The sequence below is a fragment of the Copadichromis virginalis genome, linkage group LG11 (genome assembly GCF_057382275.1).
Source record: "Copadichromis virginalis isolate Kocher_CV1m ecotype Utaka linkage group LG11, C_Virginalis_male_GT1.1, whole genome shotgun sequence".
Classification (NCBI taxonomy): domain Eukaryota; kingdom Metazoa; phylum Chordata; class Actinopteri; order Cichliformes; family Cichlidae; genus Copadichromis; species Copadichromis virginalis.
This window is the reverse complement of record NC_140628.1, coordinates 5,184,631-5,211,784: the sequence shown is the minus strand read 5'-3', so window position 1 is coordinate 5,211,784 and position 27,154 is coordinate 5,184,631. Positions and strand designations below refer to the sequence as shown.

Genomic DNA, 27,154 nt, shown 5'->3' with positions numbered 1-27,154 from the left:
GCATTTCTGGATGTGTATACTAAATATTTTCCTACGTGTGTGTGTGTGTGTGTGTGTATACACATTTTTACAAATTAAATAGTAAAAAAATAAAATAAAATAATAATAATAATAATAAAATATATAAAATATACAGAGTTGAATATGTGCAAAACAAGTGGCATTTATATACAGTATGGAGTGCATACTTTAAATATAACATATAACTTTAAATATAACATAAAGATTTTGATATAGATACAGATTTTGATTATGACATTAACTCTCCCTGTCTTAAATTCAGAAGTGCAAAATTGACTATACCCGGAATAAGGTTGGGAAATATAGGCAAACACACTTATTTCAGGCTAATTGTCTTAGCTACTTTACTTTTTGTTGTTTTTACTTGTGAAAGAGTAAAACTACTTGTAAAAGAGACACATTTCTTGACAGTCTATGCACATTTATTGAGCTGTATTGCACATACTTAGTTTGGGTTTACTTGGTTGCTGGATCAAGGTTTATATGAAAACCTTAGTGCACTACTATGTGTACTGCAACACATTTTTTTGTCATTACATTGAGCCATTGCTTGTGGTATAATATCCTTCCATGGACTTTCTAAGGCATCGTGGAGCTATTTCAAATATTAGTAACAATATGCTTTATCATTTTTTGTTTACTATAAGGATAACTTTTGCTTGTACTACAAAAAGTTCCACATACCAAGAACATCTTTTCTATATATGGCTGGATTTACATACTTATCAATTATAAGTTAACCAAGGCTTTACGAATCCTTTATGTTTACATAAAAGTCGCAGTGTTTGCAGCATTTGGCCAGTTAGAAAACGGGATGATAATAAATTAAACCTTCTTTCTCAAGCAGAAGGCATCACATTTTCCCAAAAGTGAAGACAAAATATCTGAATCACACTCATTTCATTTGAGAGCTACAAGTTATGTGAAGCATGAACATTAGTAGGGGGAAAAGAAAATAATAATAATAATGTATACTTTATTGATCCCCGTGGGGAAATTACTCTCTCTGCATTTGACCCATTCACTCAGTGAAGCAGGTGCCACTAAGCAGGTGCACCTGGGAGCAGTGTGTAGGGAGGGTACCTTACTCAGGGGTACCTCAGGGTAGCCGTTCGGTGGATTCGAACCCCCGACCTTCCGATCACATGGTGAGCAGTCTACCTACTGAGCTATCTCTGCCCAAAAAAAAAAAGATCTATGAAAAAAAACTGCAGTTCAACTAATGGCCACTCAAGTCTTGCACCAAAGCTTGTTTACAGCTTTGTGTAAAACTGTTTCGGTCTCATTTTTCCAACAACTAAAAGAATATTAAATCTTAAAGTTAATAATGTTGGGTGTAACATGCAACAAAGTGATGTGTCACTGCCGTCACATTACATTTTTTGGTGAGGTAAAGTATATTGCTGTACAGAATTCGATAATCACATTACGCTTACATGTACATCATTACTTGTGCTACAAAGGTTCTTTAAGAAAAAAGAAAGAGAAATGAAAATTTCAGTTTGCATGCAGCTAGGAGGAACGTGGTTGAGCGCTCTCCTTTCAAGAAGTGGGCATATGGATGTTACTTTTTTTTTTACTGCATGAAAGAACAAGAGTTTGATGGTAAAGGACAGAAACAACTCGATTATACTGCTAATCATCAGCCTATTTGGAAGCATCTGTACAGACAGCATGTTAACACAAAGCTAGCAAAGAACCAAGAGTGAGTATGTGTCTAAGCCCAGCAGTCCAGAGCTTCAACATGTAAGAAAGGCAATGATGAGAAATCAGGTTTGCCGCACTGTAGTCTCCATTTCTACCCAGGGCTGGGCAATATCTAATATTACGATGTTTTTTGGCTATGTCACGATACACAATATATATCGCGATATGTTTAAATAACCTCCACAAACAAGGGTTATTTTCAACCATATAGTGCCTAAAATTGCACTGGCATACTCATTCAAATCAACTATTCAATATTTTTTTCTACTTTGAATATAAAACATCTGAATGAATTGAAATGCTTTCTTTTAACAATTTTTTTAACCATCAATTGCACAGTTTTTTCACAAATGACAATGTGACCGTTTGTGACTTTCTGTGGTCAACACTAGACCTTTAACAAACAATGAAATATAATGACTAAAAAGACATCACACAAGAATTCACAAGACAAAAAAAAAAACTACAAATTGAGCTACTGCTACCTTTTGCGTCAATAGTTTTATGGCATATTTTGCAAATTACCGCATTTTCTTCTACATCCTCCTTGTGTAATCCAAGCCTGGGAGGCAAAGCCTTAAACTTTATGGCCCGTCTTCTGTGGAACCAGCAAGGGTTGCTTGATTGTTTGGGTTTGGGTTTCTCTCTATTAGCATCTTTACCTTACAATATAGCTCCTTGAGTAGGGATGGGTATCGTTTAGGTTTTATCCGATACCAGTACCAAACCGGTACTTTTGAAACGGTGCCGGTGCTTAAACGGTGCTGGAACCGGTGCTGGAACCGGTGCTTAAAGAATGGAGAACACACACTTTGTCCAAAAACATCTCATGTTCAGCTGTTTTTTTGTAAAAAGATAACAATGTTAGCCTTTTCTGCAGCTATAGGGCATATATGGTATCACTCTTGGCTGGAAGCCGTGCTTAAACAATTGAAAAAACACAAACTTTGTCCAAAAACCTCTCATGTTTAGCTGTTTTCCACTTTTTCTTTGGTCATTTTAGCCTTTTTGGCCAGGGTGAAGGGAGTATCTGCCATCAAACAAGAAGACAGCCGCATGTAACTACGACGGTGTTTGCTAGTTCACCTTACGTGCATTAATGTAATAACGCGGTTCGCCTACTCAACGTTAATTACACACGGACAACATTAAGCTACTCACGCAGAGAAGAACGGCTGCTGCTGCATCATCATCCGTCATCATTTCTGCTACACTGGCAGGGCTAGGGGCAAGGACTCTTCTCTTCGTGTTTTGGGGGATTTTGCTAACTCCGGGTCTGATAACAGGCACCACACCCGCAGTAGATGTGCTCGGTGTGAGGTCTCGCAGCAAGCTATCAAATACGGTGCATTTCTCGGCTTTTAACAAAAACGCTATGCATCGCCAGGTGTTTCATCAGATTCGAGGAGTTACCTCCTTTGCACAGTATCACAGTATCACCTTAAAGCACTTGTTGCAGGCTGCTGAGTTTGCATCTTTTGCTGTGAAGTACAGCCAGACTTTTGACCGCTTCGCCTTGGGCATTTTTAATCTGTAGCTCTGCTCTAAAAAACGTACGTACCTGGGCCCGCCTACTATCCTGGGAAACGTAAAATGATTGGCTAGAATCCAAAGTGTATGACATCTCTGTTAGGATGCCTGGGTCGTTGACCCAGGGTTTTTGAGTTTATTATATTATTTATACTTTCTAGTCTTTGGCTTCTTTGAGTTCTGTCTTATGGTTTATGTCTCTGTCTTCTTTAGTTGCTCTGTCTCCCCTATCACCTGTATCCCCTTGTCTAGTTCGCATCTCTGTGTATCCTTAGTTCCTAATTCCCCGTGTTCAGTCAGTGTTTGTCTGCCCTGGTCCCACATCTCTGTTCCCTTTGTTATAGTGCCTGCCTGTGAGTCTGTGTTATGTTTCCTGTTTTACTTTGAAAGTCCATGTCTGATGTTAATGTGTCTGGTTTTGCTTCCTCTTGTCTCGTTAGGCCTGATTTACCCCAGCTGTGTTTCCCTCCTGTTACCCATTCCCTGATTGCTCCCTCTGTGTATTTAAGCCCAGTGTTTCTCTGTGTCTGTGTCGTGATCTACCGTTTACGTTGCTGTGTGTTTTGTCAAGCTGCTGGTGTTAGTTTATTTTTTTGAGTTTTTCCAGTTATGTTATGTTTGTGTTCAGCATTAAAGCTGTTTTGGTTTAAGTTCTGTCTCCGGAGTCTGCACCTTGGGTCCTATTCCTGCCTGCACACAGCCACACCTAACAATCTCAGGAAATAAAGCACCGAAATGTGCGCTGCCTTTCGGTCTGGTTACTACCGTTTATGTCAGAACCGGTGCCATCATGGCACCGGATACCGGTACCCATCCCTATCCTTGAGGCAGCTGTTGTTGTGATTTGATGCCAGATAAATGAAACTAAATTGAATTGAACTGTTCCGCTCCTGAAGAACATTCAATTTGAGTTCATTACCCGTCTGTGTTTTCATAATCGTTTAATTTTCCTGAAAAGTGTTTTATAAATATATTATTTGGGAGCAGTATTTGCATTTTGCTGTTTAGCTATGTTGTCTGAACTTGCAGCACTTTCTGTGTTTGGTTGTCGTTTATCACTCTGCAGGGTTGTTTTTTTTAAGATGCTGTGCATGTGTTGTCAGATTGATGAAGGTGTTTTCTTCATTTGCATGCAAATAAAGCCATTGCAGTCATGGCATGACTTTAAGAATGTGAGTGCTGAAATCAGGATTGTGCATTTATATGTTTCATAAATCTGACACAAGGGACATTTCTGCATTTGCACATAGTTACCGGTATTTGTCAGTGTCTTCTCTGTGTCAAGTATAACAGCATTTACACAGTGTTTCCTGCAACATATTTTGCACTCAGTCTTAAACGCAGTGTATTAGCTTTGAGAATTATGGGTTCAGTGACTTTTTTTCTGGAGATTACACTGTCAAAGCAAACAAACCAGAGGCAGTATAAAATCCTGCCTCCTAGATTCTGCAGAGTACATGTGACGGTTCAGCTTGGATGGCAGGTGCCATTGCGAGGTAAGCTGGGGCAGAGTTTAGTTATGGAATAGAATGGGGTGATTTATCTCAATAATGACTCCTTTTTGGGTGACAAGGCAATTTCACTGCCCAGAGGTGTTTTTCCCCCTCTACCTTTCTCAGGCGGTGCTGATGGAATGGTCTGAGATCAGACTAGGGAGGAGGCTTTAGTAAACGCACATGAGCAATCTTTAAGTTTCCCTGTGTCAGCTAGAGAGGTGACAATAAAGAGAGGGGATGAAGCAGAGTCACTTTCTCACCAGAGAGAAACTGATTTTGAATTCTTCCTCCTTTTCTTCTCTGAAGAGGTTACTGTCAAATGCTGAACCTCAAAACACACTGCCTTTTGATTTTCATTCTTCCCTTTGATCCTGTTATACAAATCCACATGGCAGCATGTCTGTATCTCCAAGTATTCACATCAAAAAGCTTGCAAGAAAACCAGCAGCCACTTTGTTCTCTTCATGGTATCTGCAAAACTTCCTTTTACTTTAATCTCATATTAAAAGCCAGATATCATTTGTAGCCATGGGGCTTTGGAACTCTACAAAGTGCTGCATTAAGCTATTTTAGGGCTTAATCTGGCATAGCTGTAGGATACTAGTGTGTGTGTGTGTGTGTGTTTCTGTATATTGATATACATGGATTTTTTTTTTGATTTTTTTTTTTGCCGTACAGTTCATGTATTTCAAATTCTGGACTGTACACTCAGAAAAAATAGAGGGGTTTAAACAAACTGACAGATCAGGCAAACAAATGACTTTTATTGTTCATAGCTATCAGTAAACCTGACAGATGAAATGGTAAGATAAATGTTTAAAAGTGTAGAGTTTGATGGATTATGCAGAATACACTAGAGGACACTTAAAGTTATTAGATTCTCCACATTGTTTAAAGATGTATTTCTTTGTTGTTGTTGTTTTTTCTAGTGAGAACACTAAATGTTAAATACAAGTAGAAATAAACCCTGAATTGTACATGTAATTTGTAAATGCTATTCTGAAAGGTCTAATCAGAACTAATCAGGAAGTATGTTTATAAAAAAGCTCAATCTTTGAGGTTATAAAGATAAAATTTACAAGTTACAACTAAATAAAACTGTATCTGAATTGCCTTCTATGAAAGCACTGTGTGAGCAAAACGATTCTAAAAGCCAGCAGCACACGAGGACTGCAAACTACCAAAATACAAAACATTATTTGGTCAGTCCTCATTCTCATTCAAAGGTCCTCAGATTTTGAACAGTTCACCATCTGCAATAAAAATGTTAATAGATCCTAGTTTTTAATTCCCAAGTGAAACAATGGCTGAAACAAAAACAAATCTGTGGACACTGATGTAAACCAGCCCTCTTTGCTGCGGCTGGATAACACGCTATTTGTCACGTTGGCAAAAGCAGGACCCAAACACAGGACTTCCTGAGTTGAACACCGTGTGTTTATTTACAGTGAAACAACAACAATGGCGCAAATAATCCACAGTGCATGCTCTCATCGTGTGCCCGTTCCCAGCGCCCATGCCATGACTTCCCTGGTGAATATTCTGCTCCCTTCTGTGTCTGCGTACAGTGTCCAGCTTCCTCCACACATTTCTGCAGTCCTCCTATAAACAAAGGATGCTGCAGTAAGTACACTCCAAAACAACTGGCCGACAGAAACACTTTCACCTAACGACCTGGAGAACTGACTGCATTCCTCAACGATCCAACGAACTGAACCGGACACGCTTCAGTTGAGAGACATGAAAGATGTTATGGATCTTCATATTTCGTATTAAGGTCAACCGAGCAGTCACAGGATTAATCATAGTCGTAATGTCAAAAGGTCCAATAAAGTGAGGAGCAAGCTTTTTGGACTCGCTACGTAAAGGGACATTTTTAGTAGACAACCACACTTTCTGACCTTGTGTATATGGAGGAGGAACAGTCCTGTGACAGTCAGCCAGTTTTTTGTTTTGCTCACTGATCCTGAGGAAAGCTGCCTGGGGGCCCGTTCTTCGTACCTCGCTAAGTAGGTTAGCCGGATTAGATTGTTGACGATTTTGCGTGATCCTGGATCAGTCGGTTCCCCGAAGCTCATCCGGGACTTGCTGTCATAGCAACAGAGCCGTAAGCGTAAACCTGCTCGGGAGCAGGTTTACTTTATGTAAACAGGATTAGATCGCGGCCACGCAGGTATGTCCGCTTCATTTATACGAAAGCAACAGCGATATTTTTCCACTGTTTCACCATAAATAAATATTATCAATGTAACTAAAGATAATGCAGCACTTGATCCTTTTATTGATGTCACACAGATACATACAGGTCATTTCCTAAAAAAGGGAAATGTACTATTAACATTCTATTACATGTATGTGATTATTACAGATGTAATTCATATTTCAGAGTAGTAATTGTAAATTACTTCGTGTAATCAAGATGAGAGACCACGGCTATAAAAGCGAAGGTGGATTTGGGAAGCCTGTCGCAGCCATGTCCTGTCCGTATACGCGACCAACCCATTGCGGAAGGTGCAAGATTGATAAGGAGAGTCCTCAGAATTCAGCGTATATTGCGGGACAGACAGGATCCTTTAGCTCAGCGCGACAGTGTGCTCATAGAGAGATATCGATATTCCCGTGAGGGTATTATTTACTTAACCAACTTGTTGACGAGGGGGTGCAGGACCACCACCTGTCTTTTTTTCCTCTGCCCTTTTCTTGGTTGCTGTTATGAACAAACTAACAGAGTATTACAGGCCAGTATTACCTTGCCAAGAGACGCAAAGCAATCTAAGAGATAAATATTACCATTCTGTAGAATACTCCTGTATTCCACTTTTACTTGTTCCCATGTTCTTGTGGGTCCTGTTGTGGCTCTAATGTGAAAGGGGATATAATATAACATATTATAATATAATATAATGCCATATGATATTGGACAATATAGTGTCATATGATAGATCTACCCTACCGCCTACTGGTGTTGGCCAGAGGGGCCGATGGCGCGATATGGCAGCCTGGCTACAACCGTAGCTGCCTCCACCAGTGTGTGAATGTGGGAGTGAATGAATAGTGGTATCGTAAAGCGCTTTGGGTGCCTTGGAAAGCGCTATATAAACCCAATCCATTATTATTATTATTATTAAATTACCTACGAGTTTGATTTGTCAGCAACTTTCTGCCAGCCCTCTCTCCTTGCTTTTGCAGCCTTTGCAGTGTTCTCTTGCGTTTTAATTAAACTCTGAAACTCCTGAAATCCCTCACTCATGAGTTCTTGCTCTGCTGCCGGAAAATACCGAGCACGCCCCTTGGACATTTTCGCCGACCAATCAGCGGGTTGCCGATCAATGTTTCTACTATCGATGCGTAGCCCCTTTTACGACACCCAGTGATGTCACATTCCTGCGTCCAGCTGTAGTAATCGTCAACAGCAGGTGTGTTCGGGGAACCGGATTAGCGAGCTCACGGTTAGCGCGATGATTTGATCTTGGATGTGTCATTTGATCTTGGATGTAGTAAGCGACGTACGAAGAACGGGCCCCGGGTAGACCTCCACAGGTGTTGGCAGCGACGAAGGTGATGCTGGACCAAGGGAACTTCGTGCTCCCCTTCTGTGACGGACAGGAGTGGAGGGTGATACCCCAACAATGCTTCAGATGGTGACAGGCCAGTGGCAGAGTAGGTCATCAAGTTGTGGGAATATTCTACCCATGCAAGTGGTGAACTTCGGTGAGACTGGTTAGACGAAGCCACGTGGCCTCCAACTCCTGGTTGGCCCTCTCTGCCTGACTCTTGGTTTGGGGATGAAACCCCTAGGAAAGTGTCATTTGGGCACCCAGTTCGGAACAAAACTCCCTCTAAACCCGAGAAGTAAAGTGAGGACCCCAATCAGACATAATATCTTGGGGAATGCCGTGCAGGCGAAAAACATGATTGGTTAACAGCTTTGCCGTCTCTAAGGCTGTGGGTAACTTGGGCAGTGCAATGAGGTGTGCAGCTTTAGAGAATTGATCTACAAGTATTACCTGAGGACAGAGGCAATCCAGTGATGAAGTCCAGTACAATGTGAGACCAGGGCAACCTTAGAATAGGAATCCAGCAGGAGCGGAGTTGGACACCTTGTACTGCACACAGGTGGAACAAGCAGAGACAAAGTCCTGGACGTATGTGCCAATGACAGCCACCAAAACAAGCGTTGCATAAATGACACTGTGTGGTTCTTACCAGGACTGCATGAAAACTTAGCTGAATGGGCCCACTGAATTACCTTGCTGCGAACTGCAGAGGGTACATGTAGCCAATTCAGTGGATCAGTCCCAGGGTCTGGTTCCTCCCGCTTTGCATCCCTAATCAGTGACTCAATTTCCTACGTGAGGGATCCAGTGATGCAGACAGAGGGTAGGATAGCGTCATCCTTCTCAGAGGCCTCAACTGGAGAGGAGAATTGCCGGGAAAGCGCATCTGACTTCACATTCCATGAACTGGGTCTGTAAGTTCACCTCCAACAAATGGTTGAGAGAGGTCAGGCTGAACCAAAATGGGTGCGGAGGCGAATCTCTGTTTGAGTTGGTCAAAGGCTTGTTGCGCCGCTGGGAGAGGCCAAGTATGTCAAAGGCAGAACAATTAGACTTAAGTCTCAAATATAATGTCTGTAGAAATTGGCGAAGCCATTCCACAACAGCCGTAATCTTGGCCAGATCAGCCCAAAGCTGACCTTGCTCCACAATATACCCCAAAAAAGAGACAGACTGAACTTTAAACTCACATTCCTCTCCTTTGACGAACAGCTGGTTCTACAACAGGCGCTGCAGGACTTAGCGGATATGATTCTCATGTTCTGTGGTTAATGATATTCTTCAATACTTCTACAATACAAGTACTTGAAATGTCAGAGGTGAGTATTGAAGGCTCCCATTCGTCTCCCACCCTTATCTTGACCAAATGGTAAGCATTCCTTAGATCCAGCTTAGTGAACATAATGGTCCCCTGAAAAAGTTCAGGTGAATAGTGGGAAGCGAAGCACCAGGGAGCAGACAGTTCTCATGGCACCACAGGCTCCATCCAGCAATACATCCCTTTGACCAGTCTATCTGGGGACTGTGTGTGTTGTTTGTGTCAAACAGAAAGAAACTAATTTCACAACATGGTTACCTGATAAGAAAAGTTGAATGGCCTGAGTGTGATGGGTGATTTCTGTGAGCTTGGCACCATTTAATGCTAAAACAGGCAAGGGTTCAGAAAGCAGTATTAACAGATGGTTTCATTCCAACACCAAAAAACAACGCAGACATGGCAGGTCGACCAGCGAGGACTGGCGGACCATGACACATGCATCTCCTTTGCATAACCTTTGTACAAAATAATGGTTGCATTGTTTTATCATGTAACATTGTGCTCTCCTTGATTAAATGAAGTTAAATACCTAAAATACACTCAACAAAAATATAAACGCAACACCTTTGTTACTGCTCCCATTCCCCATGGGATGGACGTAGAGACCTAAAATTCATTCCAGATACACACTATAACCATCCCTCCCAAACAGTGGTCACAAATCAGTCCAAATGTGTGGTAGTGGGCACATCTGCTATATTGAGATAATCCATCCCACCTCACAGGTGTGCCACATCAGGATGCTGATCTGACATCATGAGTAGTGCACAGGTGTACCCCAGACTGCCCACAACAAAAGGCCACCCTGGAATGTGCAGTTTTGTCTCACAGCAAAATGCCACAGATGCCACAAGCAATGAGGGAGCGTGCAACTGGCATGCTGACAGCAGGAATGTCAACCAGATCTGTCGCCCGTGCATTGAATGTTCATTTCTCAACCATAAGCCGTCTCCACAGGCGTTTCAGAGAATATGGCAGCACATCCAACCGGCCTCACAACCGCAGACCTCGTGTAACCACACCAGCCCAGGACCTCCACATCCAGCAGGTTCACCTCCAAGATCGTCTGAGACCAGCCAGCTGCTGGAACAATTGGTTTGCACAACCAAACAATTTCTGCACAAACTGTCAGAAACCGTCTCAGGGACGCTCAACTGCATGCCCGTCGTCTTCATCGGGGTCTTGACCTGACTCCAGCTCGTCGCCGTAACAGACTTGTGTGGGCAAATGCTCACATTCGATGGCGTCTGGCACGTTGGAGAGGTGTGCGCTTCACGGATGAATCATGGTTCACATTGTTCAGGGCAGATGGCAGCTGAGAATGTCCCAGTTCTTGCATGGCCAGCATACTCACCGGACATGTCACCCATTGAGCATGTTCGGGATGTGCTTGACCGGCGTATACGACAGCGTGTACCAGTTCCCACGAATATCCAACAACCTCGCACAGCCATTGAAGTGGAGTGGACCAACATTCCACAGGCCACAATTGACAATCTGATAGACTCCATGCGACGATGTGTTGCACTGCATGAGGCAAATGGTGGTCACACCAGATACTGACCGGTTCTGGGTCCCCAGACCCCCAATAGCGCAAAAAACTGCACATTCCAGGGTGGCCTTTTGTTGTGGGCAGTCTGAGGTACACCTGTGCACTACTCATGATGTCAGATCAGCATCCTGATGTGGCACACCTGTGAGGTGGGATGGATTATCTCAATATAGCAGATGTGCCCACTACCACACATTTGGACTGATTTGTGACCACTGTTTGGGAGGGATGGTTATATTGTGTATCTGGAATGAATTTTAGGTCTCTACGTCCATCCCATGGGGAATGGGAGCAGTAACAAAGGTGTTGCGTTTATATTTTTGTTGAGTGTATATTCGAAAGAACTAAATTTAGTCAAAGTGGACTTCTTCTGCCAATTATCAGGTATTATCAGTATTTGTGTTCTTTAACACTAAAGGAGGTTTACATTATTCACTTTTTAATGTCATTGTTATTGCTCTTATAGTGTGCCTTGGTCCAGCCCCTCAGTTCATTGTCTCCTACCTTAAAGGTAACTTTCTTCTGACTGTGCCCCTTGAACTATGTCTGACATCATACAGAGCCAGGGGCAGAAAACTGTCTGACACATAGTGTTTTGAGCAGTCTGGAGCCTGAATTTTTGACTCAGAGGGTTTACATGTACATAGTCAAACCTCCTTATTGAAACTTAGCAATATGTTAAATCAGAATATTTTGGAAAATGCCTAATTTTAAATGTCAGGTCTTACACGTGCATTTTAACATTATAGTTCTTCTGCTATACAGTTTATATTTTGGTGCGCTAAATTGGTAGAAAATAAATAAAAAAGACTAAACCTATCCTATCCCTCCACCTCTAACATTAATCCTGTTGCCAGGATCCTGGTAAATGTTAATAGTTACAGGTATGAGCAGCCATACAATGATGATGTTGATATTTTTTATTTCCCTTTTGAGACAATATGGTTACTAATGTTTATTTATTTAATGTTAATCAGAAGCACTGTTGGGTATAATGTGTTGCAAAGCAGTATGTTACTGTAAACATAATATCTCTAGCGCTTTGGGGTCCTTAGGGACTAGAAAAGCGCTATATAAATACAGGCCATTTACCATTACTCTACAGTCATCAATTACAATCATTTATCTGCACAATGGGAGGACCTAAAAAAAAGTTTGTGTAGAGGGAGTAAAAAAGCTACATTTCTGGAGGAGTGAAGATGTTAGCATCACCAGCCAAATGGGGTTTTACGTCATCAATGTCTAAGAAAAATCCCCCATTCTGACCCATGAATTCCCGTTCATCATCTGGGAACGGTGAATGTGTCAGCAAAACAGTTTGATGCATTCTCAGTCATCTGGGTAAGGAAGGAAGGATGAAACATTTTCTCTACTGAAAACACAATGTCCAGATGAACAGAATACACTGGGATGTCTGCAAAATACTGGAAGATTTCAGTTGGTCAGCCCAGAATAAAATATTTTAACACCTCATCTGGAACATGTGGATATTCTGGAGGATGAATTTTAAGTTGTCTAAAATGTTTATTGTTATTCCTTCCGAAATTCAACATATTAGAATTGTTGTTTGTTATCATGTTAGCATGAATGTTAGCTATGCTAACACATATCTCAAAGCACCGCAGTGCATAATTTAATTATCTATGAAGCATTAGTACATTGCGTATTACCCACTATCAAAGAGCTGTTTGACCTGCCCACAGCCACATATAAACCATTGGGTTTAAATGAGAGCCATTACTGAACACTGTAGAATATGATTCCATTAGACATTTCTGGGTTGGTAAATGAATCATATGTAACATTTGTATATTCATTGACCCAAGTCACTTAATTGTGCTGTGCGAGAGTGATAATTAGACAGGGAACTTCAATCTGAGTTGGAAATCGGGATGTTTTAGATCTCAAAATTAGCAAGCTGATTAGGGTCAGTCTTGTCTTGAAGATCCAGCCCTACAGTCTTAATGGCCATCATGTTTCACTGAAATGATTCCAGACTACTGATAGGAATATGATTATACTAACACTGACCCTGGTCACACTGCTGTTTTAAATAGGTCTATTCATTGTTCAGTCTTCTTGAATAAGTGCACAATTGGTATGATGCTTTGGAGTTCTTGGTATGCACAGAAATATTCTGGCACATATTACACACACTCTAAGGGTTAGAGGAGATAAGCTGATATATGGGCCTGCCATGGCCTTTTATTAAATATATTGAACAGTCAGTGTCCACACTCTCAGAACAGCCCCTACCCTAACTAAGGAACAGGCATTGTGCTTCACCCTGCCTTAATTGTAGGAGCCAGCTGGTGGTCTGTATAGTCAGAAATCAGATTGATTTCCTCCAGAAGCAGTTGCAATCAGTTCATTCACATCAGTATTAAATTAGTAATTTAACAAAACAAAAATGATGATGCTTTTACCTGCCTGCTTGGTATGTCTGATAAATTATGGACAAGCTGTCATGTGCTGTCTATCTCTTATGGTATAAAAGAAGAAAGCAGTGTCCCAGTGTTAGAAGTAATCACTGTATTCAAGGTCCTTCATCGTTTGCATTTTTCTAAAACAAAGCTATGCAGCATTTTTCCGTGTATTTCGTCTTTGTGTGACAGATGCAAAGCAATGGATGGAACCCTTGGTCACCTTTTCTGGTCTTGCCCCACACTCAGGAGTTTCTGGGCAGAGATATTTAATATACAGGGAGTGCAGAATTATTAGGCAAATGAGTATTTTGTCCACATCATCCTCTTCATGCATGTTGTCTTACTCCAAGCTGTATAGGCTCGAAAGCCTACTACCAATTAAGCATATTAGGTGATGTGCATCTCTGTAATGAGAAGGGGTGTGGTCTAATGACATCAACACCCTATATCAGGTGTGCATAATTATTAGGCAACGTCCTTTCCTTTGGCAAAATGGGTCAAAAGAAGGACTTGACAGGCTCAGAAAAGTCAAAAATAGTGAGATATCTTGCAGAGGGATGCAGCAGTCTCAAAATTGCAAAGCTTCTGAAGCGTGATTATCGAACAATCAAGCGTTTCATTCAAAACAGTCAACAGGGTCGCAAGAAGCGTGTGGAAAAACCAAGGCGCCAAGTAACTGCCCATGAACTGAGAAAAGTCAAGCGTGCAGCTGCCAAGATGCCACTTGCCACCAGTTTGGCCATTTTTCAGAGCTGCAACATCACTGGAGTGCCCAAAAACACAAGGTGTGCAATACTCAGAGACATGGCCAAGGTAAGAAAGGCTGAAAGACGACCACCACTGAACAAGACACACAAGCTGAAACGTCAAGACTGGGCCAAGAAATATCTCAAGACTGGTTTTTCTAAGGTTTTATGGACTGATGAAATGAGAGTGAGTCTTGATGGGCCAGATGGATGGGCCCGTGGCTGGATTGGTAAAGGGCAGAGAGCTCCAGTCCGACTCAGACGCCAGCAAGGTGGAGGTGGAGTACTGGTTTGGGCTGGTATCATCAAAGATGAGCTTGTGGGGCCTTTTCGGGTTGAGGATGGAGTCAAGCTCAACTCCCAGTCCTACTGCCAGTTTCTGGAAGACACCTTCTTCAAGCAGTGGTACAGGAAGAAGTCTGCATCCTTCAAGAAAAACATGATTTTCATGCAGGACAATGCTCCATCACACGCGTCCAAGTACTCCACAGCGTGGCTGGCAAGAAAGGGTATAAAAGAAGAAAAACTAATGACATGGCCTCCTTGTTCACCTGATCTGAACCCCATTGAGAACCTGTGGTCCATCATCAAATGTGAGATTCACAAGGAGGGAAAACAGTACACCTCTCTGAACAGTGTCTGGGAGGCTGTGGTTGCTGCTGCACGCAATGTTGATGGTGAACAGATCAAAACACTGACAGAATCCATGGATGGCAGGCTTTTGAGTGTCCTTGCAAAGAAAGGTGGCTATATTGGTCGCTGATATGTTTTTGTTTTGTTTTTGAATGTCAGAAATGTATATTTGTGAATGTGGAGATGTTATATTGGTTTCACTGGTAAAAATAAATAATTGAAATGGGTATATATTTGTTTTTTGTTAAGTTGCCTAATAATTATGCACAGTAATAGTCACCTGCACACACAGATATCCCCCTAAAATAGCTAAAACTAAAAACAAACTAAAAACTACTTCCAAAAACATTCAGCTTTGATATTAATGAGTTTTTTGGGTTCATTGAGAACATGGTTGTTATTCAATAATAAAATTATTCCTCAAAAATACAACTTGCCTAATAATTCTGCACTCCCTGTACATAACCGGATTTATGACTTTAAATTAGAGCCGGATGGTGTACTTGCAGTGCTAGGCTGCTCCCTAACCTCATTGGCACTCAGACGTCCTCTTCAGAAAGCCTTAATGTTTGGCATGATTGTAGCTAAAAGACTTATTCTTAGAGCCTGGAAATCACCATCTCCTCCATTGTTCAGGGTTTGGCTGGGTTTGGAGATGATTGCTTGTTTGTATATTGAAGAGGTTCGTTATCATTTGGCTGACACCCATTTTAAGTTTGTTGAAATCTGGGGCCCTTTTCTCAATCATATTAATGGGAATATAACATAAACTTTAACCCATTTGACTGCACTTTGCGTTTTTGTGAAACTGCACTTCTGCCGGACCCTGAGTGCTTCCTGGACACATCTTTCCCACATCTTCTGGTCTTGGCGAACTCTCTGTTGCCCTGTCTAAACTCACACAGAAGATCATCTTCTTTGGACAATGGTGTTTCTTTTGAACTTTTGATTTGTACTGGCTAACTGGTGTATTTTTATTTATTTATTTATTTTGTTTTTATTTTTTTCCTTTTCTTTCCTGTTTTCCTGTTTGGGGTTTTTTTTGTGTTTGGTTTCTGTTTTTTCTTTTTTTTTCTGTGCTTAAGTTATTGTTTTTGAATCTTATGTCCTTTGTCTGGTGTGACGTTATGTAACTTTGAACTTAAAATCTTATAAATAAACATTAAAAAAAAGAAGAAGTAATCACTGTATGTCAGTGTTGCTTGTGTGTGGGGGTTTAGTAATTATAGACATGGATAGAGTAGTGGATATATCAAAAGTTACAGAAATTTCTGGTACAGACACAGATGACAACAAGCTTATATGGATGCTACACTTCATATTAATGCTTCATATTAACAATGTAATAGCAAATTCTGCAAGAAAATGGATAAAGCATGTGTTGCAGCACAGGTATACCATACCCAATGACATACCTAATATTAACTATGATAACTTTAGATTTTTTGAATTAATGTTTGAGTCTCTTTACCGCCATCCCTGGTTAAAAATTCATTGCTCTATCAGGTTGGTTTGGATATGTGCAGGTTCCCCTCGGACTGAGACTATTTTTTTGACTATTTGTGTTCATTCACAGGTCTTTGTCGGGTCAAGTCCAATAACTCCAGTTTTAATGCACTGATATTGTTGCTAATGATTTGCTGTTAATAATTTTTTTAGCTCATGCAACCGATGTGAAACATCGTATTTGCCTTCTGTTTACTGTTGGTATATGGTTCCTTAGGTGAGTGTGTGCTGTGAAAAACAATTTTTGGGATTCATCAATACATTTGAACTCATCACGTAATATAACAGCTTTGTCAGATGATTGTTGCATGCAATGTCAACATGCATGCACACTGGCCATGGCAGTATTTGACAATGACAAATAACAATTCCATGTTAGAGACCAACAATGTCTACATCAGATTGGAAGAAGAGAGGTGGTGACATTTTGCAGGTTTATGGGCCAGGAAGCTGTAGTTCCATGTCATGCTGGGACCATTGTTTTTTGTACTCTGAAGTTTTCCTCTCACTTCTTACTTTCATTTTCACTTGCTGGTTAGGTTTCGGCACTGAAAGCTTCTGTTGTGGCCATTTGGAACATGTTGTGCAAATGAACAGAACAGTTTTGACAAATTGCACTAATTGACACCTCTGGGGAATGGGCTCAGCATCTTCTCTGTTTTACTTGATGTGATGAGCTTGTTAACAAACAGTTGACATCCATCACATCACTGTATTTTGCTGTTTTCACTCTTCTCCACCACCTGACACAAATATTTTGTTCTGCACTTAGTTCACTAACCTATTTTTTCTGTGTAGTCTGTTGTTTGCTACTGAGAAGATGCAGTTCACTGATACCACCAGCTTCTGCTTCTTTAGCTTCTGTCCAGATGTGGGCTCATGAAAGAGAGATGTTTTCCTACTGTATAATGAAGGAAATGTATTATTAGGAGCTGATGCAGCAGATGCTGAAATGGCATGACTTAGTGGTGAAATAATTGCTCGTGTTGGCAGTCGTGTAGGCTCCACTTTCTGACTAGACAGTGGGCTGGAAAAATCTGGAATGTTGTTACTCATTACCTGTGTCTTTTGTTGAGTATTTCAAACTGACAGGCATTTTAGTATAAACTCCTTTCAAGGCAACTTTTTATGGTGGTCAGTTGGGTCCTTTCAGTCAATACCATGTGCACAGATAGTTAAAGAAATATTTTTTGCCAAACTGGGTTAATTGCTATTGTACAGTTTAAAGTACACTGGTGGAGGGCACACTGGTCATGGTCACCGCCACATTCGTTTCTGAATAATCGCAGTCATTAAAGGAAGAGGCTTGGCACTCACTGGAAATTACAGTTTCCCAACCTGCCAAATCCTAAATGCTCAAATAGCAGCAACCTGTTGATGACCAAATGCCTTACACAGAAAGAGTTAATATGTTTCTGATGCTTAATGGCAGTGATTGAGAAACTCTAAATATTATATATTAGGGATGCGCAATTAATTACATTTAAACAACAATCATGATTGTTGCCTCCCACAATTACATGAGCATGAATGAGTGATCCTGAAAATGTGTGCTCCATCAGTAAACACAAAGCAAGAGCAAATCACGCTCTAAATTAGTGCACTGTACAGCTTGAAATTTCCTGGACTAGTCTGGTTCAATAACTCTGCCTTAAAAAGACACACAGCGAAAATCAAGTGTCTACCACAGCAGAAGGTGAAGAGCTTGTCCCTTGAAGTGGATCATCATCTGTTGTGTGGAAATACATGGATTTAGGGCGAGTGGCAGGAACAAATCATATGCACAAACTGTAGTTCAATTGATGTGTGAAGGTCAAGAAAAACAATGCAATGGCTGCTAACGTGAATGATCCAACATAAAGTCAGCTGTCCATAAAAGTGCACCTGTACAAAGCATCAGGATGCACTGAAATCACCAATTCCGCGCCATTCCATTTGGCCAAATATAAATGTCCACTAACCACAATGTCTAACAAAGTCTAAAGGAAAATGGACAACTTACTGGACAAACGATGCGTTATCTCTTTGCCCAGTCACATCCATTACGTAGCTACAATGAAGGAAGTTTTAGATATTTTTTATATTACTGTAGAACTATATAAAAGTGAGAGCAGTGCACTGTCGCTTTAATTTTGCATTATATTTTATATTTATGCAAATATTTGTACAAATGTGAAGGCAGTACTCTCTCTATAAAAGTTCTGATGTTAATGCAGATCAAAATAATTGTGCAGCACTGTTATAATATATATATATATATACATATACATACACACACACACACACACATATATATATATATATATATATATATATATATATATATATATATATATATACATATATATATATATATATATATATAAGATTATGTGTGTATTTATATGTATAAAAAGTTAACTATTATGGTTGATAATATCAGCACTTTTTTTTTAACAATTTGATCACATCAGCCTTCATATACACACAGACGCACACACACATATTTATACATGCTCACTCACAGTTCCATCTCAGGTTGGCCCTTGCTTGTTTGTGATAAATGTAGCATTTGTGTCCAGGGCGTAGGCTTATTTCTGCTCAGTTGCCTGCTCGGGCTAAGCTAAGCCTTGTGTTGCAGATAATGACAGCTGTGAAAGGAGTAGGGAACTGAATGAAACCAGTGGGGGTGTCGAGTAGCTGCGGATCCAGTCATTCTGCCCTGCCAGGCCTGCATTTACCATCCTTCTGTGTCCTGCAGTGTCACACAGGGGTGCACACCACTCTACCTCACATCTACTCTGTTTACCAGTGTAAGGGCTTATTTTCCTCTAAAAGGAAAGGCTGTCTTCATTCAAAGGAGGCATTTGATGTGCTAGAAAAATCTTTGGAATTTTTGTGTGTTGTGAAATTGCATCAAAGCCACATGTTTACTACAAGAAAATCTTTTTTTTTTTCCAAGCACTGATGGAAATTGTAAATTCTTGCAATTCAAGATTATGATATGTGCTATTTTTGTTACATTAGCCTTTATAATTTATGTTTCTTGTAATAATGCATCTCAAGGTCAGGATTTTCACTGTCAACAAGTATGGCGTTATTTTTGTGCCACTATTCTGAGCGCACATAAAACAATTTTGAGCGCACGTAAAAAAGAATTGGTGGTGCAAGTGTTGCATTTTGAGGAGAAATTTATTTTGAGCAAAGAAAACCTAAATTTGATTGAATCTTGAACATAAGAGTGTCCATAAGTGCACGTGGCACCAGGACGCTCTAGGCTGCAGGTCGATGATCGATTTTGTAATCGTATCACCAGACCTGCGACCATATCTTCTGGACACTCGGGTAAAGAGAGGGGCTGAGCTGTCAACTGATCACCACCTGGTGGTGAGTTGGATCAGGTGGCGGGTGAGGACGCTGGACAGACCCGGTGCACCTAAATGCGTAGTGAGGATGTGCTGGGAACGCCTAGCAGAGGCCCCAGTCCGCAAGATCTTTAACGCACACCTCCGGCAGAGCTTCAAAAGCATTCCGAGGGAGACTGGGGACATTGAGTCCGAATGGACCATGTTCAGCATCTCCATTGCTGAAGCTGCTGCATTGAGCTGCGGCTTCAAGGTGGTTGGTGCCTGTCGTGGTGGTAATCTCCGACACCAGAGGTGAAGGGAGCCACCAGGCTGCCTCCGGAGTCCTATCGGGCTTGGTTAGCCTGTGGGACTTCGGAGACAGCTGACAGGTACCGACAGGCCAAACAGAATGCGGCTCGGCCAGTGGCTGAAGCAAAAACTCGGGTGTGGGAGGAGTTCGGAGAGGCCAACCGTCAGGCGTCTCAGGAGGGGAAAGCGGTGCTGTACCTGCACTGTGTATAGTGCTGGCCCAGCGCTGCTGACTTCGACTGAGAAAATTGTTGGGCGGTGGAAGGAATACCTCCTTATTCCCACTGACACGTCTTCCGAGGAGGAAGCAGAGTGTGGGGATGAGGGGGATGACCCACCAATTTCCGGGGGCGAGGTCACTGAGGCAGTTAAACAGCTCCTTGGTGGCAGAGCCCCCTGGTGTGGATGAGGTCCGCCCCGTCCTGGTCGCGGAACACTGGACCAGCTCTTTATCCTCTCGAGGATACTTGAGGGTGCATGGGAGTTTGCCCAACCAGTCTACATGTGTTTTGTGGACTTGGAGAAGGCATTCGACCGTGTCAATCGGGGTGTCCTGTGGGAGGTGCTGCGGGAGTATGGGGTGTCTGGCCAATTGCTACGGGCCATTCGATCCCTATACAACTGTTGCAAGAGCTTGGTTCGCATTGCCGGTAATAAGTCGGACTCGTTCCTGGTGGGTGATGGGCTCCGCTAGGGCTGCCCTTTGTCACCGATTCTGTTCATAATTTTTATGGACAGGACTTCTAGGCGCAGCCAAGTGGCGGAGGGCTTTCACTTTGGTGGCCTCAGAATCTTGTCTCTGCTTTTCACGGATGACGTGGTTCTGTTGGCTTCATCGGGTGAGGGCCTCCAGTTTGCAATGGAACGGTTCGCAGCTGAGTGTGCCGCAGTGATGCAGACGCTGCACCAGTCCGTCGTGGTGAAGAGAGAGCTGAGTGTAAAAGTGAAACTCTCAATTTACCGGTCGATCTACGTCCCTACCCTCACCTATGGCCACGAGCTGTGGGTAGTGACCGAAAGAACGAGATCGCGGATACAAGCAGCCGAAATGAGCTTCCTCCTAAGGGTGGCTGGCCTCTCCCTTAGAGATGGGTGAGAAGTTCAGCCATCTGGGAGGGGCTCAGAGTAGAGCCGCTGCTCTTCCACATTTAGTTAACAAAAAATATGGTCAGTCTAAGCAATGAGCTACTTAAACTTTTTTTCTGTAAGTTTACAGTTTTCTTTCTTACAATTTGCTGACAGATTTCTTTCTTTGTCACAGCTTTTTCTTTATCATGTAGAAAAACAGTTAAATATGTAACTTCTTTACACTGACAGAAAGGGGAGTTTCACTGGTTCGGCCCACTTATGTCAAAGTGGGCTGTATGCAGCCCGCGATGTAAAATGAGTTTGATACCCCTGCTATAGGGTCTTTACTTTACAGGATAAATCACCTGAAAGCAACTGCTGTTGTGATTTTACACTATCCGACAAATTTATTAAAAAGCTTTTGCTCCCGAAGATTGCCACATGCTAAAAAAAAAAAAATCACCAATTCCTGAGGTGTTTCGCTCAGCATGCTGTTAATGCGGCATCATGTCCATCCAGTCTGTGCTGAGAATCAGCAGCTGTCAGTACATTCTCTCCTATCTTGACAGACTGATGTAGACTTAATTGCAGCTCTGTGCACATAGTTTCAGCTAAACAACAAAACAAGAAACTTAAAGGCAAAAACCTGCTAGAGGGTAAAGGAGTGTTTAGCACCTTATCTAAACTCAGTGGTTTCATACTGTATGTTTAACTTAACAATAGTTTAACAATGGTTGAACCACAATGTTAAAGCCGTTTATACACAGGCTTGTCAAAGAGGCAAAATGATATTTGCACTGTCTCAGTCTGGCTTTATGACAACTTCATTCCTTGTGCAAATGTGTCTGTATAAATGATTATTTATCAATAAGAGAACAGAAGCAGCTCTTGGCCTCACTTTTAACCACAGTGATGATGATGTGACAGACTGCTGGGATTCTGAGGACAGGGCAGGCTCTGGTGACATCACCAGGGATGATGCCATCATGTGCATGAGTAATAGCACAGCAATGATTTTTAAGTTTCAACACCACTCTGACCTCAATTTCTACTTGTCTGAGAAGCCAACTGAACCAAGTGGGGGATTTATATTTCCACTCATTGGTGGAAGGGTGAGGTTTATTCAGATTTGTGTGAATGCGAATGTGCATCCATCCACATTACATGCAGACAGAAATGGTGCATGTCCACACTTCATAAGGGATGTGTGTCACAGTCACTGGGCTTGAAATCAAGCAGAGTGAAGATTGTTTATGGACTGCCAAAAGTAATTAATCTCCCTTCTCAATGAAAATTAATCGGATTAAACCTTCTCGTGGCCCAGTGAATCTGTATCTGTCCCACTTTGCTCTCATTATGCCAGTCCTATAGGTCCGATTCACTGGCTTCATCACAACAATGGGCAGCTCAGTGACTCCAGTGTGTAATCATATTCTCCTGCTTGTCTGAATGCTTGTCTTTCACGGTCAGAGAAGGAGTTTTGGCCCTTTGACCAGTATCACATTCTGACCTTTGGTAGGCATGCTGAAGCAGTCAGAGAGATTTGTTGATTTCAGCGTCATCTGTGTGACTCTGGCCGCTGGTGAAACACATGTTCGCATGATTCTTTGACCTTTTCTGTAGCATTCAGAGAAGTATTCTCTGCCCACTACTCTTTTACTTTTCTAAGTGGGCTATGGGTTAACATCCTAACGACACTGAAATACTTATGTTTTTAGTCCTTGCATGTTAGAAGGATTAAGCTGCTCCAGTTCCTTTAAAATGTACTACCTACATATAACCAACAGTGCTCTTTCAAGTAAAGGAATTTGATGATAAGGTAAGAAAGATAATATTCACAAATTAGCTGTAATTGTCACTACAAGAGTCCAGCATTTCTGCCATAGTATGAAACAAGACAATTCATGAAATAAAATGTTCATTCCAGTGGCAACACACACATTTGAGTATAAAGCCACTGGTAGCAGGTACACAATTTTATAAACGGCTCAAATACATCATCCAATGATTTTTGCTATTATAAATCAATCCACATTGGCTATTAAAAAAAATCTGTACATCAATGGAGCATGTTGCCATGTCTCTGCTGTAAAGATTGATAGGCTTGCCATCTTATGACCTTATTTCAAGCTGTAGGAACAATGTAAAGGCAGATATATGGCAGAATAGAGCATTTTATAGGAATCTAAGCAATGGATGAAGTGTATAAGTCTATAACATCACAGAGTTGAGTTGTACACAGGCAATGAGAAAGACATTTCCACTAAAGGTCTAGAGTTAGCCACTCCAAATTGCTGCGAGCCATATGGAAGGGAGAGGGGGCCACAACTGTGGAATAAGCAAACATGAAGTAGCAATGTGATACAACGTCCTGACATGCTATAGTTACCCAAAATTCATGTTAAAGACTAAATATTAATTAGGAACATGAATAACATGAAGCAATGTTAAGATACTATCATTTGGTGATGTGATTTCCATTTGACCTGAATAAATAAAGTCCTTGTGTTCTTGTGTTTTCTTTGCCTTCAAATGGTTTCTTTACAGAAAGTGAGTCATTGCTCTATTTACAGTTGTACTCACTATAAATTTCTACCTTTAACATAAGCAGGAGTCTTTCCTTGCAGTTCTGTTGCTTGAATCAGTGCAGTCGAGACCTGCCTTGAGTCGCAAAGTACTATTCTATGAGAGTTTGGCTGGTAACAGTTTAAGCAGCCCTACTTCAGCTATCTCTACAACACAGACATAGGCACGTTGGATATACTGAGCTGTTGTTTCTTCAAATTTCAATCAGTTGTAGAATGTTTTCATACTAGGACAGATATGAGCATTACTTTGACACGCAAAACCTTATTTTTAATCCATCGACTACATTGGTATTGTACAATTATGGATGCTACTGCTAACTGCGGATGCTGCAAGTATGTTGTATGTGCCCTTATGTTTTTTTGCATTCTTTATAGTAAGAACTATCCCATATTCAGCAACAGTCACATCGCTGGTTCTCGACAGAGATCAGAAAATAACTCTAGTAGGAATTTTTCTCTTATGATTCCATCTGTACATGGTTTACATCTACAAATACATCATACAACCCATGTGTACTTTGTCACCTACTGTCAGTTCTCGGAGTGCATTTCATTTTACACTAGAAGAAGACCAAAGTGGAAATAAATTATGTTCTTTCGTTTGATTCAGGTTATTGTTTCCTCCCCAGTTGTGTGCAGCTGACACTTCAGCAACCATCAGGCAGGATGTCATATGGTTCCATTGACAGCGGCTCCTTTGGCAGTCGTAACCCATTTGGAGGTCCTATGAGGCAGGGCTACCAGCCAGTAGGTAAGAACAGAAAAATGCTATTTTACGATGCCATTTAAGATATTCTACATGTACATGTTCATAACAATATGGCGATGATTTAATTTGTCGTAAACCTAAAGTTTAATGCTTTATGTTATTAGACAGGAAGGGTCTTGACAATTATTGAAAGAAGTAATAAATAAATAAATAAATACTCAGTGGTGCCATTGCTTTTTTGTAAATCATCAGGTTACAATTTTTATCATTTTAATTAATTTGAATACATGTCCAGGATACCGCTGCAGGTATTTTAGCATGTAGGTGGCATTTACCAAAAAGCCCTGCTTGAACAGCAGGGCTTTTTGAAGAATTGTTACTGAGTGTAACAATTCTTCAAATCTATAGTTGAGTTCAATACCTTGTTCTTGGGCCAAAGTTTCAGTTTACAGATCAGTGATTCCTGAGATTAGGGACAAAAAAGGTTTTAATTTTCTAAAATATATTTTTTGATTTTTCAAAAACATATTTACATATAATTGTTACACAAAGTTTTGGCTGTCTCACCATGTTTTGGTACAATCTCCCAGGTGTAACATTTTTTAATAATTTGTGTTTTTCCTGGAGAAGTGCAAGGTTTTTGTCAACACCGTCAGACACAAAGAAATGCAAAAATATATATTTTAAATTAAGTTGTTTCAGCTCTTTTGACTATTAGCAGCTTCTCTATTCTATTGTTTATGCACATATGTTTTCAAAGTAATTATACCACATTTAAAATTAAGATTGTTTTGGCTTTTTATTATTAGAGTTACAGTCATACATATTTTCAGAAGCTTGTATTTAATCTGTATAAGAAACAGTCATATTAAGCAGCAAATTACACATTTATTGAGAAAATTACGTATTTTTATTGGAAGATCATGAGAGAGGAAACTATATGGTTCTCCAAAAGAGAAAAATAAACAAAAACTCTATATTATGGAGTTGACAAGGTCTGACGGTGGTGACACTCTAGTACATAGGTGTCAAACTCTGGCCCGCAGGCCAAATTTGGCCCGAAGCCTAATTACATTTGGCCCGCGAAGCCACACCAAATTACTATCAGAGCTGGTCTACTGGTATTATACAGCTAATATATATATTGTTTAGTATTAAGCTTTGCTTGTTCCATATTCAGTTTTTCACCAAAACGTGTTTGAGTCCATAAGAAAAGATTCATTCTTATATCTGGAGGAATAAATATATTTCAATAAATATTAAGGTTAGCCTGCGAGTTTGTTCCAGTTTTGAATTTTGGCCCACTGTGTATTTGAGTTTGACACCCCTGCTCTAGTAGAAAACAAGATATTATTTCTTTCAAAATGACAATTAAACCTTAACAACCTTTGTAATATCACAAGACACATCATAACAATTCTGTTTTTGCACATGTCAAGTTCTACATCTTAATAGTTCACCAGCAAGTAGCTGCCTACTACTCCTTGATTCCTAAAGTTCTCTGTGGTTGTGTGTTTAGACCCTGCTGGACTTTCTCTCCTTTTGTCTCTCTGTGCTTGTTTCCAAAACCTTCTCTTCTGACTTTTTTCTCTTCCTTTCAGATAACTGATGTTCTTTATTTTTCCCTCTTTCACTCTATATCTTTCCCTTTCCTTTATGAGAAACTCTTTCTTCAACTCAGGCTGGCTGTTAATTTTTTCTCTCCTTCTTTTTTGATCATCCCTGTTCCTTCTCCTTCGTTGCTCTACTGACAGGTTCCCCTTTGCTATTCTAGCCTGAAATGTACCATTTTGTAATTACTATAATTTTTCTGAACCTTATGCTTTTTCACAGATTAAGGATGAATATTCACAACACAATTATGCATTAAGCAATAGAAATGCTATCCGGCCATTAAGTTTGATGTCATTAGCCATTTCCAGGTCCAAACTCTGCTGCAGGATCCCAAAGTCAAAGGAACTCTGCAGCATCACTGAGAGTTACAAACTGTCTAAATTCTTTCATCTTTAATAAAATGATCAGTGCGGCTGCTTTACCAGGTGTAACATCCAGGCATCCATGAAAACAGAATATATGACATTTAACAGAGTTAAAGTTAGATTGCTTGTTTCCACCTAAACATGATGACTATCACAACGTTTCCCAACCAGAAGCCGTGGGTGGATAAAACCATCCGCGACGCTCTGAGATCCCGCACCGCTGCCTACAACACGGGACTCATGACGGGGGACATGGACCCGTACAAAGCCGCGTCATATAACGTGCGGAGGGCGGTGAAAGAGGCGAAGCAGTGCTACGGGAGGAAACTAGAGTCACAACTCCAACAGAGTGACTCTAGGAGCCTGTGGCGGGGACTAAGGACAATAACGGACTATAAAGCACCAACAACCGGTATGACGAACGCGGCCGTGACTCTGGCAGACGAGCTGAACACTTTCTATGCTCGCTTCGAGGCTGCAGCTAAGGACTCCAACAATGCTAGTGTTAGCGGCGCTAACGGCTGCAGACAGGAAGATACTGCCAGCACCGGAAACGTGCTCGTCATCTCCGAGCATGAAGTAAGGAGAGCCTTCAAGAGAGTGAACACCAGGAAAGCAGCAGGACCAGACGGCATCCCAGGTCGTATCCTAAGAGACTGCGCATACCAGCTAGCTCCTGTGTT

General features: G+C 41.1%; 1 protein-coding gene across 4 annotated transcripts in view; it reads left to right on the top strand.

Moving 5' to 3' along the window:
- tsnare1 (T-SNARE Domain Containing 1) overlaps nt 1-27,154 on the top strand; it is a 274,342-nt gene that overhangs the window by 32,006 nt on the left and 215,182 nt on the right. For 3 of the 4 annotated variants that reach the window (XM_085472891.1, XM_085472888.1, XM_085472890.1), the window contains exon 2: nt 24,413-24,534. In XM_085472891.1, the coding sequence (XP_085329017.1) occupies nt 24,450-24,534 (85 nt within the window). In that variant the 5' untranslated portion in view covers nt 24,413-24,449. Of the gene's footprint in view, nt 1-24,393; nt 24,535-27,154 lie in introns of all 4 variants that reach the window. The other variant, XM_085472889.1, reaches the window with a different exon arrangement.